The sequence below is a fragment of the Sebastes umbrosus genome, chromosome 4, assembly GCF_015220745.1.
Source record: "Sebastes umbrosus isolate fSebUmb1 chromosome 4, fSebUmb1.pri, whole genome shotgun sequence".
NCBI classification, from domain to species: domain Eukaryota; kingdom Metazoa; phylum Chordata; class Actinopteri; order Perciformes; family Sebastidae; genus Sebastes; species Sebastes umbrosus.
The window spans coordinates 25,495,779-25,512,235 of record NC_051272.1 but is presented as its reverse complement, the minus strand read 5'-3'; the positions used below and the strand labels follow the sequence as shown (position 1 = coordinate 25,512,235).

At 40.1% G+C, this 16,457-nt stretch overlaps 1 protein-coding gene across 1 annotated transcript; it reads right to left on the bottom strand.

Annotated features, from left to right (window-relative positions):
• Positions 1-5,869: 5,869 nt before the first annotated feature.
• lcat (lecithin-cholesterol acyltransferase) lies at positions 5,870-16,457 on the bottom strand. The gene is made up of 8 exons (XM_037767906.1): positions 16,368-16,457; positions 15,893-16,100; positions 11,012-11,168; positions 10,296-10,411; positions 9,947-10,042; positions 8,512-8,736; positions 7,770-7,965; positions 5,870-7,132 (listed from the first exon to the last, which is right to left on the bottom strand). The coding sequence occupies exons 2-8, from the start codon at positions 16,041-16,043 to the stop codon at positions 6,769-6,771; spliced, it is 1,305 nt and encodes a 434-aa protein (XP_037623834.1). The 5' UTR covers positions 16,044-16,100; positions 16,368-16,457; the 3' UTR covers positions 5,870-6,768.

The window sequence follows — 16,457 nt, the reverse complement described above, 5'->3', positions numbered from 1 at the left end:
TATTATTCTGGAAATCTCAGATATTTTTCCCTCAATGTGGCCCTAATACTCTGTAGTACATTGTCACTTTGGCCCTCACTGCATTTGATGTATATACTATATACTTAGACTATAAACATGTGTTACCTTCATCACAATGCTCAAATGTTTTGCGGCTCCAGACAGATTTTTTTTTTTTTGTTGCCTAAAATGGTCACAAACAGTATTGGACTGATGATGATGTTAGATGAGTAGTTAAAGAAATACGCCCGTTTTCAAAATTCATAGACGTTATTCCTATGGTCTAATCACCAATGCTCGGAATCATCATCATCATCATTGAGCAGGTTGTCATGTGTCTTAAGAAGTAAACCTGATCATACATTGCCACTGCTATGATGTAGCCACTGTTCTGCAAATCATTAACATTCCCAAAGCATTTGAGTCAGTTAGATAGTCAGGAACATATTGAAGTACTTCTGAAAAACGAGGAAGGTGATATGAAGGCTGCGTAATAACATTAAAGCTGTTAGTTACCAGCCGTCCTCATAATTGATGTCTGTGAAGAGGCGCTGGTAGTCCTGGGTGGTGTAGTTAAAGGTCGGTGTGGAGATGAACACATGGTCCTTGGGCCAGGCCAGGGGTCACCAGTTCAAAAGGTTTAATAACTACTGCTGTAGGTTGCCTTTCATTCAACGGTCTTATTTGGCACATTGGAGAGGTTTGCTTCAGGGCTTTCTGCCAGAAATCTCCTCAGGTTTAGGCAACAAACTGTGGTTAGGTTTAGGAAAAGGTCATGGTTTGGGTTCAAATAAAGCCTTTCTAGTGTATAAGAGGGAAACTGTTACAGTTGGGAAGGACTGAGGTTGAAACTCAACTTTGGGTCCCAAAAATGTTCGGGACGGCTCCGCAGATAGGAAATATAAATAAAGTATGTACAATCTTAACTTTGGTCCCTTTGTAACATCCTTCATTTCATAACTGAATCTGAAGATTCTGGCCAATATTAACCGTGGCTGTAAATAAAGCTGTTTTTTATTGCTAAAAATTGTTTTTGCACAATATCTTGCAGAATGTGTGACATTACAGTGGATCTAAAAACAAGTGAAGTATGTAGTTAAATGTTCACTATGACTAAACAGCAGGTTTTCTCTGCGTTTCGTCAGATATTTGCAAGTTGATTTCTCAACTTTTCAATATGTGGAAACCCCACTGGACAGTGACCTTTTGACTGCAAACAAAGAGTCATCAGTGGAGGGAAGAGAAGATATACTGCAGTGTAATCTTAAGCTGACACAAAACCTACTCTCTTGAATGACAAATCAGTTTAATCGGTGACTAATATTATGTTTTGCACATAGAGTCAATATCAAACACACTGATTACATGGTGACAGCAAAGGATGAACTACAAAAGTAGACGCCCAGTTTGACCAATAGCCTTTTATAACCCCTGATATATGTGTAGAAGATGAAGAAGGTTGTGCAGATGTTTTTACTACCCAGGATTCATAGCTAATTAGTCCTAGTTAGTCCTACTAGACAGCGTTGTGGAACAGGTTAATTTAGACATCTATTTAAAGTTGGATCTAAGCCATAGTCAAAGTATATCTAAACAGTAAAGAAAATAGTTTTTATTTTAAAACGCTTGTGTATCACTAGTGTGCTTCTTCCTGTCACATTTGACATTGACGTGAATTGATGTGAGAGATGTTTGAAGTAGCGTCACCTGCTGAGGCAATAGGTTGGCAGTAAAGCTGTGTGCTTAGTTTGCAACAAATGTGTGGCTGTATTCAAAGTCTACAACTTGAGCCGTCACTTCGAGACAAAACATGCAGAAAAATACAGAAACCTATTTGGAGATGAGAAGGTGAAGACAGCTGAGGGATTGTTAGCTAAGAAAGGACTTTTTACAAAGCTGCATAAAGCAGGAAATGTAAGTGTTAATGTTAAGCTAAATGATAAGTTCTGTTAATGGAAACATTACTACCCAAAACAATCAGTCCTGTACAGTTCAAAGACTCCTGCATATAGTTTCTTAATGATATGCTGTTTGGAGGGATTAATGCTGAAAATTAAGTGCACAGTATGTTTTCTATAATTTAATCTAGTGATAAAATAGAGGTTACATCTGACAGATTTTGTTTGGCCCCCGGCAACAATCTGGGTTTCTCATGTGGTCCCCCAGGAAAAATTATTTCCCACCCCTGCACCCCTAGAGAAACCTTGCTCATATCAGTCAAGGGTTTTAGTGTCATCATGTCAAAGTTGCATAGAGACCCTCCCCCAGATTATCAGACCAAAGCTGTGGGGTTTAAACTCTTTGGGTATTTCTCAAGCTATATTTAAAACCAATTTACTGCCTTTTTTAAGCTGTGACATATAACAAAGACTTTCTCTAATACTGTACAGAATAATATTTCATTGAAACCTCAACGTTACAAATGAAGAGTAGAAGACCAAGACAAATATCAGTGGGATAGCGGGACACACAGGTTCTGATTTCCCTCCAATGAAAAATGAATAAGGGATCATGAATTCAATTCAATTCAATTCAATTTATTTTTGTATAGCGTCAAATCACAACAGAAGTTATCTCAAGACGCTTTATATACTGGAAAAACAAAGTTTGGAAACTTGTGTTTGGTCGATTATTTTTCTGTTGTTACATTGCTAATGGTCATTGTATTTTACATGGTTGGAAAGCCTGTTTATTTACCTTCGCAATGATGTCCAACTTGTAAGGATCATGCATTTGTGGGATGAGCAGCACAGCTGATTATGTGGGTAGCGCCCAAGAAAAATTTGCCAAAATGCTCTGCCAATGGTAAACAGTGTATTGTCATAAGGCTACCAGGAAGCCTGCAATGACTGCCTTTCACCGTCAGGCCCGTTTGCGCTGGTGTCGACAACACAGACAATGGAACCTGAACATGTGGGGGAATGTCATGTTCAGTGATGAGTCCAGGTTCTGTCTGTGAAAGTTGGATGGCAGGGTCAAAGTATGGAGATGACGTGGAGAACACTATGCTGATTGTTGCACCGATGGAGTAACAGCTTTTGGTGGGGGCAGTGTCATGGTGTGGGGCGGCATCTCCCTCACTGGCAAAACAAGGCTTGTCATCATTGAAGTCCATCTCAATGCAGTGAGATATCAGGATGAGATTCTGCAGCCAGTGGCGATCCCATATCTCCACAATCTGGGACCTAACTTCATCCTCCAAGATGACAACACTCGCCCCCACAGAGCCAGGGTTATCACAGACTACCTCCACAATGTGGGAGTAGAGAGAATGGAACGGCCTGCCAAGAGTCCAGACCTCAACCCAATTCAACACTTGTGGGATCAGCTTGTTAGAGTGACCAACACAAACACGCTGGCTGACCTTCAACGAATCCTGGTTGAGGAATGGAACGCCATCCCACAGCAACGTGTGACCAGGTTGGTGACCAGCATGAGGAGGAGGTGCCAGGCTGTTGTGGCTGCGTATGGATCTTCCACCGCTACTGAGGCTCCTGACGGTGGATTCAATCAATAAAGTGTAAAATAGCCAATATGTCTTGTTTGTTCCTTGTTACTGATAGAGAGTTCAATCATCCAATCCACCAAACAACTCAAAACAAGAGTCAACACCAACAGGAGAATACACTGTTTACCATTGATGGAGCATTTTGGCAAATTTTTCTTGGGCACTACCCACATAATCAGCTGTGCTGCTCATCCCACAAATGCATGATCCTTACAAGTTGGACATCAATGCGAAGGTAAATAAACAGGCTTTCCAACGATGTAAAATACAATGACAATTAGCAATGTAACAACAGAGAAATAATCCATCAAACACAAGTTTCCAATCTTTGTTTTTCCAGTTTATATAGAGCAGGTCTGTGACCGTACACCATAGTTAAGAGACCCAACAGGATCCACCAAGCGCGCTGTGGCCAGGAAAAACTCCCCAATTACTGGGAGGAAACCTGGAGCAGAACCGGGCGCAGGGCGGGCGGCCATCTGCCGAGACCGGCTGGGGGGATAGATAGATAGATAGATAGATAGATAGATAGATAGATAGATAGAGAGAGAGCGAGAGAGGGGGGGAAGCAGCCACAATAATAGCCTAGCAGCTGAATTGAAAAGGGAAGAGGGACATACATTATGTCTTGACCAAAAATTGGTTAAGCCTACAGCAGAAGTGTGGAGGGCCGATGAAGAGCACGGCCACTGGATCATGTTTTGACCCAAAAGCCTTAGTATGACCTACATAAGCAGGACACAAACAGTAAAATACAGGGTCAAAGATCAAATGTACAGAGTGCAACCTCACTGATAGCCTGGACATCAGATAGATAGATTTCAAAGGACCCGCTCATTATCGTAACACCAATTAGGCATAATGTTTACTACCATTTGTACTCTTAGTAGTACTTGGAACAAATGGTATCCTAAACCTTTTCAACCTAAATACTTCAGACCTGTTTGATAGTGATAAACAGAAACACATTTCAATTTGAATCATGTTAACACCACTTTGTTTTGCCCTGATATTCAGGTGCTTTGTAATCAGATGTCAGTTAAGCTTGGTCGGTTTCATGGCTTCATCGCTAGCATCTGAAGACACATGACGCATTTTGGTCTCCCATCGCTGTTGCTCAATATAACTGTCGCCATAGTTTCCCAATGTAGCTAGTTTGGTCTTACTTGACAATGTGGACTGACTCAAATATTTCTCCATGCTCGCCAGCTAGCTAGCTGGCTAATAGGCTAAGCTAAGCAGCAGCAGGAACGGTTCGTTGCACCCTGAGTGAACATTAGCTTGTGAAGGAAGATAAACTCACCAAACGTGTGTTAAATTTAGGCGAGGAAAAACTGTCATGGCCATTTTCTAGGGGGTCCCTTGACCTCTGACCTCAAGATATGTGAATGAAAATGGGTTCTATGGGTACCCACGAGTCTCCCCTTTACAGACATGCCCACTTTATGATACTCACATGCAGTTTGGGGCAAGTCATAGTCAAGTCAGCACACTGACACACTGACAGCTGTTGTTGCCTGTGGGCTGCAGTTTGCCATGTTATGATCTGAGCATATTTCTTATGTTAAATGCAGTACCTGTGAGGGTTTCTGGACAATATCTGTCATTGTTTTGTGTTGGAAATTAATTTCCAATGATAAATACATACATACATTTGCATAAAGCAGCATATTTACCCACTCCCATGTTGATAAGAGTATTAAATACTTGACAAATCTCCCTTTAAGGTACATTTTGAACAGATAAAAAATGTGCGATTAATTTGCGATTAATGACGATTAACTATAGACAATCAAGCAATTTATCGCGATTTCATAGTTAAATTGACTGACAGCCCTAATTTTTATATTACCCATGGATTCAAAGAGTACTAGTACATGAAGTCTTAGTTTTAGAGTCTTTCAGCTCTTTTTTTTTGGTTTTACGGACTATAAGCTGTTACCTTCATCACAATGCTCAAATGTTTTGCGGCTCCAGACAGATTTTTTATTTTTTTTTGTCAAAAATGGCTCTTTTGATAGTAAAGGTTGCTGACCCCTGGGATAGGTCGTCGCGAGAGCTTTTGCAAGTTTCTGCAGATCTCAGATCAGATTTCGCAATTTGCGGGTTCCCTTTTAGACGCTACCGATCTAACCGGGCCGGCTCCAGCCCTTTTGGTGCCCAAGGTGAAATTCGGATTTGGAGCCCCCCCTCGCCACCGCCGCCCTATTCCCGTAAACCGCAACACACATCAAACATCACAATGGTTTTAATAGAAAAATTAAGACTGGCAGAAGGCGGTGCCCTAGGCGACTGCCTATATGGCCAATGCCTTGAAGCCGGCCCTGGGATCTAAACTACTAATCATTTGACAGGCGTGACTTTTGTGAAATTAGATGCTTTATTATAAGTGGAAACATTCAAATACATTTGGCATTTACACAACAGTATAAATTCACAACACTAGTTTAATATATGCGTGTATAAGCTGCTACTGTGTATGAACCTTATAATATTTTTTCAAAAATATTTCATACAGATATCTAAAAATATATAAATCCTGTTAGAAATATTACAGTGACATCCAATAAAAAAAAAGGCTACTGGTGAGGTCCCTATAACCTATTCTTTACAGTCAACTCATGAAATATGACAAATATGTGTCATTGGGTGTGCACTTTTAAAATAATAATGATGCAATAACTAATTTGTCACACTCTAACTACCCATGAAATATGACAAATATGTGTCATTGGGTGTGGAATTTGAAAATAATAATGATGTGATATTTAATTCATCATCCATCAAAAGTAAACAAAATAGGATTGTGTATTTCTGTAAAGATGTATGTAACAGGATTTGAAATGACCTGAATGGACTGTGAGAAAACTACCCATACTACAACATTAAATGAACAAAAACCCCTATTACTATGTTTGTAATTATTGTGATCATTATGTGTCATGATTACCGCCATACGTCTCCTCATGATTACCATCAAATATTAGGAGGATGCAACAACAAACACAGCTTGGAAATAGAAATAAACAGATCAGGGTCAAAACATACGCTGCAAGTCATCAGCAGTTTAGATAAGGGGGTCATGGTTATGGGCTGGGGGGTCACGGTTAGATTCGTTGCTGGTCCAGATTAGTTTAGAACTGCTACTTGGGTTTGGAGGGGGTGCTAATAATACATGTTGGACCTATGTGGAATGTGTTTTTTGCTTGAATCAAGCTCTCCATTTGTTTGTTTTTCAAACTCCTAAATGCTTTCGTCTTCTATTCAGTTCCATATCGGACGTCAACCTCTCTGGGCGTGTCTGATATGCCCTCCAGGATATGCTGGATTTGGTTGAGCACCTTTTCATGGAACACTATGTCCAGGTGAGCCAGCCCTCGGTACTCTGTCACATGGACGGGCTGCTCCTGCTGCCCTGACCACCTTTTGCAGAGGCTCATGCTGAAGCTGTCCACTGTGTCATCCCCGTCGGCGTAAACAAAGTCCACTGGGTCCTCATTGGGAAACGCCTCGTTGTAAATGTATGTCACCGGAGTTGGAAGCCCCACGCCATACATACACCACATCTCAACACCAGGTGGGTGGAGATCACCGGTAAGGTTCCTGGTGTCCTCCCACATGTGCCTGGAACCAACAAGAGCATAATGGGGTTGTGACATGGAGTGGTACAGTTACCAAAACTTTGAAGCATGGATCACATGACTACTTGTGAAAGGGGTTGTTCGTAGTGATGAACCCTTCGAAAATTATAACCTGACTCTGTAGCTCCCCTCAGCTCTATGGAACTTTATAGCGACCTTAAAGAGGACCTATTATGCTTATTTTTAGGTTCATACTTGTATTTTGGGTTTCTTCTACAACATGTTTACATGCTTTAATGTTAAAAAAATGCTTTATTTTTCTCATACTGGCTGTGCTGCAGCACCTCTTTTCACCCTCTGTCTGAAACGCTCTGTTTGATCTCCTGTGCAACCTCCTGAAAAGCCCAGCCTGCTCTGATTGGTCAGCTGGCCCACTGTTGTGATTGGTAAACCGAACCAAACTTTTCGGAATCATCATCATCATTGAGCAGGTTGTCATGTGTCTTAAGAAGTAAACCTGTTCATACATTGCCACTGCTATGATGTAGCCACTGTTCTGCAATTCATTAACATTCCCAAAGCATTTGAGTCAGTTAGATAGTCAGGAACATACTGTAGTACATCTGAAAATGAGGTGGGTGATGTGAAGGCTGCGTAATAACATTAAAGCTGTTAGTTACCAGCCGTCCTCATAATTGATGTCTGTGAAGAGGCGCTGGTAGTCCTGGGTGGTGTAGTTAAAGGTCGGTGTGGAGATGAACACATGGTCCTTAGGCCAGGCCATCTCAGATGGCAGCATCCAGGGATTAGTTGTCGTCATTCTCTGCTCCTCGCGGATCTTGATGTTGGATATCATCGGGATGCCGTCATTTTCACCTGAATAGCAAATAAGTTTATTATTACTTATTATTTTTTTGTCCATACTTTGGTTTATGTGATACTTCTGCTCTTTTTTTTATTGTTTTAATTGTATTCTTTACACATTCTTTACATCACACTGATGATGTACTGTATATATATATACAGTATATATATATATATATACTGTATATATATGTAATTTTTTTGGAGGGGGAGATTGTGCTCCTTGTAGTTTCTGAGATACAGCCATTTTCTTATCATACTATATTTAGTATTTGGGCACATGGGACTGTTTTTTCCTAAACTATAATGGAGTTTATGGCAAAAACAGTAGTCCCATGTGCCCAAATACTAAATATAGTGTGATAAGAAAAACTCACTTTTCCGCCATCAGGTGGTTGTTTCAAAGTTAAAACTGCCATGTGAAGTTTTTTGATCCTCAGTAGTAATAAAGATAAAAAAATATGAAATATGTAAAGGAAAACCTTTTTGTCGTATTCACAGAGCCAGGTGCAGCTCCAGTTACTATAACCTCTTCTATAGTAAGTACTTTGCCTTTACCTGACGCCAGGACTCTAAGTGGTTTAACAGCACCCCCCCATGGAGCTGCCAGGGAAATGAAGCCCCTGATGTACTTGTCCTTCCAGGCCTGAGGCTGGTGGTTGAGGAAGTAGAGGACGTAGTGGCAGCCCATGCTGTGTCCCAGCAGGTAAACGGGCTGCTGGTACTGCTCGTACATCTCCTCGGTCAGGTCCTGCAGCTTTGTCAAATACTCTGCATTCTCATCTGTGGGAGGAGGACGACAGGAACTTCGATAAGTGCATGTATAAGTGTGCGTAATGTACAATAATTATCCTCTACCTCATCATCATCAGTATGACATATTACCACCATATAAAGTTGTTACTGTATGGCTAACATGCTAGCATTTGTGAGTATTTGGAGTCGTGTTTCTGGCCACCTGAATGTAAGTCTAATATAGAGTGCTCAGGGATGACGGATTTTTGTAGGCCAACCTGGAAGTTAGCGTCGCCCCTGGGTTCCCTCAACAAAAAGCCAACCGGATTTTTCCATTGGGTTTTGGATTACAGCAGAAAATAAGCTCTGTGTCAAACACACGTTTATGATACTTACACGTTTTGTTCAGCAAGATAATCTCCACAAATGAACACCACTTTATGAGTTTTTAAGTGTAAGCGACTGTTTGCTAACACGTTCGCCATAATAACCTTATACAGTGATAATACAGTATGTCAATGTTGTGTTGCCCCCAAGTGGCCAAAAATATGGATGCAGCTTTAATATAAACATTAACAATATGATCAGTGAAGCTTTAAATCAGGGGGCCTTTAATGAGTCAGATATATCTTTTTTGTTTTCTCATCTGATGTTTTTACTTTATTCTGTTGTTTCACCCAGTAAAGCTGAAGTTGGTAACTTTGAAGTAGCATTGCTCCGGCCGGTGGGCAGTACTTGGTTTTGGCTTGACATTTGAGGTGAGAAATAGGCATTACAGTAACAGATTATTGATTCATATTTGATCAGCGCTGCCTAGTTTGACAGTTTGATCGAAGTTTGCAAGTTTCACGAGCAGTGATTGACAGCTGCCCAGAGACTGCTCGGCTCCAGCTCGGCAGTGATTGGTTGTTTTTGTTCGGGCACGGTAGAAACATGCAAATGCCATTATGAGCACTAAGAGGAGGCAGAGGAACATGATTTTTTTTCAAAGATTATCTGTCTCATGCACTACAGTCAGGATATAGTGATAGTTTGTTCAAAGTTACCAACTACAGCTTTAATACCATCACAGGGAAAGGGAGTGTAACTTAAAAAAGACAAGCTGAGTTGGTCTGCAGGCTCCTTTTCACTTCTGATGTACTTTTTATACTTCCAAGCCAACACACGCTAGATATACTGTACTGTACAAAGCTCTTTAAATCAACCAGTTACAATGTGAGTGTGCATGTGAGGGTGCATGAGTAGTTTTGCCATTTACTGGGAGCTAATCTCCAATCGTACGGCGCTCCTCGGACTGTCTCGTTTCGGGTGTAGCCCACGTTGACCAAATGTTGCACCATCGTGAAAAAATAACCTGCAAAAAACAGCAGCAGACTCAGTCAATAACATCAATCAACACTACTTGGTACAAAGCAGCTGAGCTGCGACGTGCATGCAAGATATTGAATTAAGATATCCAGTGTAGAAATTAAGCACAGACCTCTACAGTATGTTGGACAAACTGCTTTCATGAAATCTTTTGACATTTCTGTATTATTCAACAAATGAATTCCTGGAAAGATGACAGAAACCCCCCAAATCCACCAGTGCAAATGCATTTTTCTCACCAGCCAATTTGTTATAGTCAAGAAACTCAATGGGATATGTCTGCCCAAATCCTGGCACTCGCACCTGCACTCCCGGTGAGTTGGATGATCGCCGAGACGTCCTGTTGTAAACAAGTCTGGGGCACGAACATTGACAAGGACATTCACGTCAGTTTAGTTGGACAAAAACATTCTCTAATGTGACTTTAATAATATTTGAAAAAGAACAAAAATATTGTGCTTCCCCCTGTATAATTGTCCTGTCTGGTCGAAGCAGTCGGTATCAGACAGGACAATTATACTCATTATTACACTAGAGAATGGTTGGTAGTGACTGCTTAGACTAGACAGGGAGATTTAAGGCAACAAATGTATAGAGTGGTGCAGGGATGACATATTTTTATTGGCCAAACAGGAAGTTAGTATCGCCATGGTTCCCTCAACAAAAAGCCCATGGGATTTTTCCAATGTGGGGTTGGGTTTAGTAGTCTCATTTAGACACCTAAAAGCTAAAAAATTCCCAAGTAGGATATTTACTGACTCATTTTATATTGTAGAACAAAACTTAAAAATCTTGCAGACCTTATTTCAGGCATCTAACTACAGTAACTTCCAGACGAGGGAACCGGAAGTGCTAAAATGCTAACTCATTTACGGGTTTTACGACTCATTCCTGCACCAATCTATAGAGACAATGCTTAAAGGTGATACATAATACAGAAGAGGATATGTGTTACCTAATGTTATCAATCCAGCAGTCTATACCTATAGGCATGAACATGTTGAGGTCAATCCACAGAGGGAACCAGTGCTCCGTTTTCTTGTAGCATAACCAGCTGACCAGTGTCGGCTTGTCGATCTTAGCTTCCAGACGGTTCCCCAAGTTCCCTGGCACTGGACACACACACACACACAATGGGTCACAAGACGTTTAATGGAATAAGAGGAGTTCTGCTACATAAAGTCAAATCCATTTTTGGATTTTTCTCTAAGATGTGGTTTTTTTTGTGGAATAATGGAGATTTGCTCCTCTTCGGGCCTCTAGCAAGTATCCATCTGAAAAGTTTAGTTGGGAAAATCATGCTTTGGTAGACACACAGCACAAGGATCGCAAGTAGAAATGGGACAATATGGAAACTTAATGTCACGATTATTATTATTATTATTATTATTATTATTATTATTATTATTATTATTATTATTATTGAACATCCTTTTTATTGAAAAACAAACAACCAGACTATTTTAAATAAGGTTATCATAAATCATAAAGGAATAAATAAAGGATAAATAAAATAAAAAATAGCAACATTGTGTCTGTTCTTTCTTACATGGAAATTCCATGAATTCCTATTTTTCACTTTTCTTCGATGATAGCAAGCTAGACATCTTTTTCAAGTCACTCTAGTGAGGATATTCATAACTGAAATTGATTAAATTTGCGGACCTGTAAAATGAAGCGTTACCGTGTTTTTTATCATGATCTGCAATAAAATTCTTTACTGTCCCATCCCTAGTCTCAAGTTAACTTTGCCATATTTTTAGGGGTCAGTTCAAAAGATTTAATAACTACTGCTGTAGGTCGCCTGTCATTGAACGGTCTTATTTGGCACATTGGAGAAGTTTGCTTCAGGGCTTTCTGCCAGAAATCTCCTCAGGTTTATGCAACAAACTCACGTGGTTAGGTTTAGGAAAAAGTCATGGTTTGGGTTCAAATAAAGCCTTTCTAGTGTATAAGAGGGAAACTGTTACAGTTGGGAAGGACTGAGGTTGAAACTCAACTTCGGGTCCCAAAAATGTTCGGGACGGCTCCGCAGATAGGAAATATAAATAAAGTATGTACAATCTTAACTTTGGTCCCTTTGTAACATCCTTCATTTCATAACTGAATCTGAAGATTCTGGCCAATATTAACCGTGGCTGTAAATAAAGCTGTTTTTTATTGCATAAAATTGTTTTTGCACAATATCTTGCAGAATGTGTGACATTACAGTGGATCTAAAAACAAGTGAAGTACGTAGTAAAATGTTCATTATGACTAAACGGCAGGTTTTCTCTGCGTTTCGTCAGATATTTGCAAGTGATTTCTCAACTTTTCAATACGTGGAAACCCTCGACTGGGAGCTCCTCTGCAATTCACTGGACAGTGACCTTTTGACTGCAAACAAAGAGTCATAAGCGGTGGGAAGAGAAAATATCCTGCAGTGTAATCTTAAACTGACACAAAACCTACTCTCTTGAATAACAAATCAGTTTAATCGGTGACTTATATTATGTTTTGCACATAGAGTCAATGCCAAACACGCTGATTACATGGTGACTGCAAAGGATGAACTACAAAAGTAGACGCCCAGTTTGACCAATAACCTTTTATAACCCCTAATATATGTGTAGAAGATGAAGAAGGTTGTGCAGATGTTTTTACTGCACTATATCACAATCAAGTTTCTATAATACCTTACTTTACTGTCTTTTGATGTCACAGACTCAGTGAAGGCCAGTAGTTAATAACACATTTTACTGTATATTAGTTTGTACTTACACAATTAAAGCTGGAGTCGGTAACTGTGAGCAAATATGATAAAAAAAGTTATTTTCATAAAAATGTCACTATATCCTGACAGTAGTGCATGAGACCGATAATCTGTGATAAAAATCATGGGTAGCACTTCATTTTACAGGAACACAAATTTCATGGTAATTAGTGAAGGGAGCTGAGCGACGCGGTTGCTTAAGTCATGTTTTTTACATAAAAAAAAAAAAAAAAAAAAAAAAAGTCTGAATTTACCCAGGATTCATAGCTAATTAGTCCTAGTTAGTCCTACTAGACAGCTTGGTGGAACAGGTTAATTTAGACATCTATTTAAAGTTTGATCTAAGCCATAGTCAAAGTATATCTTTATGAAACTGGGCTTTGACCGCATGAAGACAAAAATCACAGGAACAGATATACAGTACCAGTACAATGTATTTGGCAGCCTTCCTCTATCTGGGTGGGTGACCTTACTTTAGAGCAGACCTGGGCATTATACAGCCTGCCGGCCGGAATCGACCCTCGTGATGGTTCTGCCTGACCCGGGAGGTCTCAGACAAACCACAATTTTACTTACGAAGCTAAAAAAAACAGTAAAGAAAATAGCTTTTATTTTGAAACACTTGTGTATCACTAGTGGTGTGCTTCTTCCTGTCACACTTGACATTGACGTGAATTGATGTGAGAGATGTTTGAAGTTGAAATTAATAAGGGATCATGAATTGTAAAGGGAAGAGGGACATACATTATGTCTTGACCAAAAAATGGTTAAGCCTACAGCTGAAGTGTGGAGGGTCGATGAAGAGCATGACCACTGGATCATGTTTTGACCCAAAAGCCTTAGTATGACCTACATAAGCAGGACACAAACAGTAAAATACAGGGTCAAAGGTCAAATGTACAGAGTGCAACCTCACTGATAGCCTGGACATCAAATAGATAGATAGATGCATAGATAGATAGATAGAAAAATAAGCTGCTTGGCGGTTATTAACCCCTCGTTTCTCCCGTTACACTTTTTCTATGCTGGAAAACCACTTGGTCGCAGGTTTGTTGTGAGATAATTTGATTAAAAACAAACTTATTTAGGAATATGCAACAAGTAAGTACAGAATCAAAATAACAAGGTATTTAAACTTGACCTCAGGATTAGACAATAAAGCAAGACCCACCTTAAGGCCCTTATCATGTCAGTTGGTACTGTGGTGCGTAGGTCAGGGGTTCCCCAACTTTTGGGGTTTAGGGACCCCTTACAGGGGAGAACATTTTCAAAGGACCCGCTCATTATCGTAACACCAACTATGTATAATGTTTACTACCATTTGTACTCTTAGTAGTACTTGTAACAAATGGTATCCTAAAACTTCTCAACCTAAATATTTCGGACCTTTTTGTTAGTGATAAACAGAAACACATTTCAATTTGAATCATGTTAACACCACTTTGTTTTGCCCTGATATTCAGGTGCTTTGTAATCAGATGTCAGTTAAGCTTGGTCGGATTCATGGCTTCATCGCTAGCATCTGAAGACACATGACGCATTTGGTCTCCCATCGTTGTTGCTCAATATAACTGTCGTCATAGTTTCTCAATGTAGCTTGTAATGGCAATTTTCATATCTGCAGTTTAACACTGTACCTTTAGACAATCTCAGGGCCTCACATGTTCAACTTTGTCACCATAGGACAGTGACCTGACATTTTGTTTCTCTGTAACTGCAAACAACAGATTGCTGAAATACTTGTTATGTCTTGTGATGCTCTGTTGTCTGCTGTGTGCTGACGCATTGATACACTTTCTATCCTTCTCTTCTTTTCTTCTTTGCACTTATCTTCATGTTATGCTTTAAATGTATAAATACTGACTACTCTTTGTATTCGGGGCTCACTTGCCACAGTCCACAACAGGTGGCTGTGCTCGTGAGTCCATCTGCAGATGCTTTAGTTATTAATGTATGCCTTTTTATTAAATTCACTGAAAGACAAGTTGTTACGTTGGTTTGTGTCTTGTTTTAACAGAAACTGCCACCACAAGCTAGTTTGGTCTTACTTGACAATGTGGATTGACTCAAATATTCCTCCATGCTCGCCAGCTGGCTAGCTGGTTAATAAACTAAGCTAAGCAGCAGCAGCAACAGTTCGTTGCACCCTGAGTGAAACGCTAGCTTGTTGTGAAGGAGGATAAATAACTCACCGAACGTATGCTAAAATGTGAGGAAAAACTGTCATGGCCATTTTAAAAGGGGTCCCTGCCCTCTGACCTCCAGATATTTGAATGAAAATGGGTTCTATGGGTACCCACGAGTCTCCCCTTTACAGACGTGCCCACTTTATGATAATCACATGCAGTTTGGGGCAAGTCATAGTCAAGTCAGCACACTGACACACTGACAGCTGTTGTTGCCTGTTGGGCTGCAGTTTGCCATGATATGATTTGAGCATTTTTTCTATGCTAAATGCAGTACCTGTGAGGGTTTCTGAACAATATCTGTCAATGTTTTGTGTTAATTGATTTCCAATAATCAATAAATACATACATTTGCGTAAAGCAAGTACATTTGTCCACTCCCATGTTGATCAGAGTTTTAAATACTTGACAAATCTCCCTTTAAAGTACATTTTGAACACATACAAAATGTGTGATTAATTTGCGATTAACGTCTATGGAGCGTTTTAGAGTCTTTCAGCTTATTTTTTTGGTTTTACGGACTGTAACTTCACTGTTTTGGTTCAGTCTCACTTGGCTGAAGCTGGCAGATTTTTTAAAAATGATCACGGACAATCATGCGTTTAATCACGATTAAATATTTTAACCGTTTGACGGGCCTAGTAGATATGCAGGTTTTAATGATACAGCAACATTTTATAATTTATAGCAAATTATTCCCTGGACCCCACTTTGACAATCACTGGCATGGGCTACTCCCAAATAGATTTTCAATTAAATTAGCACTTAAACCATATGACATACACTTATAGCATGGAAGAGCTTTCAGGGCCCTTGATGCCTGCTCTGGGTAAATCTGGATATGCATTAAGATAGTCTACAGAAACATTATAACCACAACACCACTCCCTGTGCTTACCTATAATGAGTGGTGGAGTGCTGTTGCTTGCTACTCTGGGTTTGGCGTTTGGAGGGAAGACCACGTTGATGATCCAGAAACCTGAGGAGTGCTGCAGCCCGAGCAGACACACCAGCAGCAGCACCGAGCAGAGGCGCCCTGAGGGTCCCATGTTTACTGTCACACAGCGGCGGTGCTGCACGGGGCTTTGTCTCGGTGTGTGTTAGAGCTGCTCGAGGCGGAGGAGAGAGCGAGAGAGAGAGAGAGAGTCCCATTGCCCTTATTGATCTTCCTCCAGATCACATGTATTTATTTAAACAACAGCATGTCAATGATTGACAGAGAGCTTTAAGTTAGAAGTTAATGTTTTTGTCTTTTTACTCATGATTATTCTTTTTAAATGAACAGTGAAGGCATGCCAGTTTAAAGTTCATTCAAAACAGATGTTATTAAACTCACATTGTGTCGTAAAAAACATTTGTTTGAGACTACTTACAGTCAAAGAGGCAAAGCGTCCAGTTCAGTTGACGCTCAGAGCTGCTCTGCTCCAGATGCTCCAGCTGTGAGGCTGTGAGACAACCTTCCG

Coding starts and splice junctions, on each gene's coding strand:
- lcat (XM_037767906.1), bottom strand. CDS start 16,043: ATGGGACCCTCAGGGCGCCTCTGCTCGGTGCTGCTGCTGGTGTGTCTG. Junction 10,412..11,011: donor TGCTGGATTGATAACATTAG/GTAACACATATC, acceptor TTCGTGCCCCAG/ACTTGTTTACAACAGGACGT. Junction 10,043..10,295: donor TGACTATAACAAATTGGCTG/GTGAGAAAAATG, acceptor TGTTTTTTGCAG/GTTATTTTTTCACGATGGTG.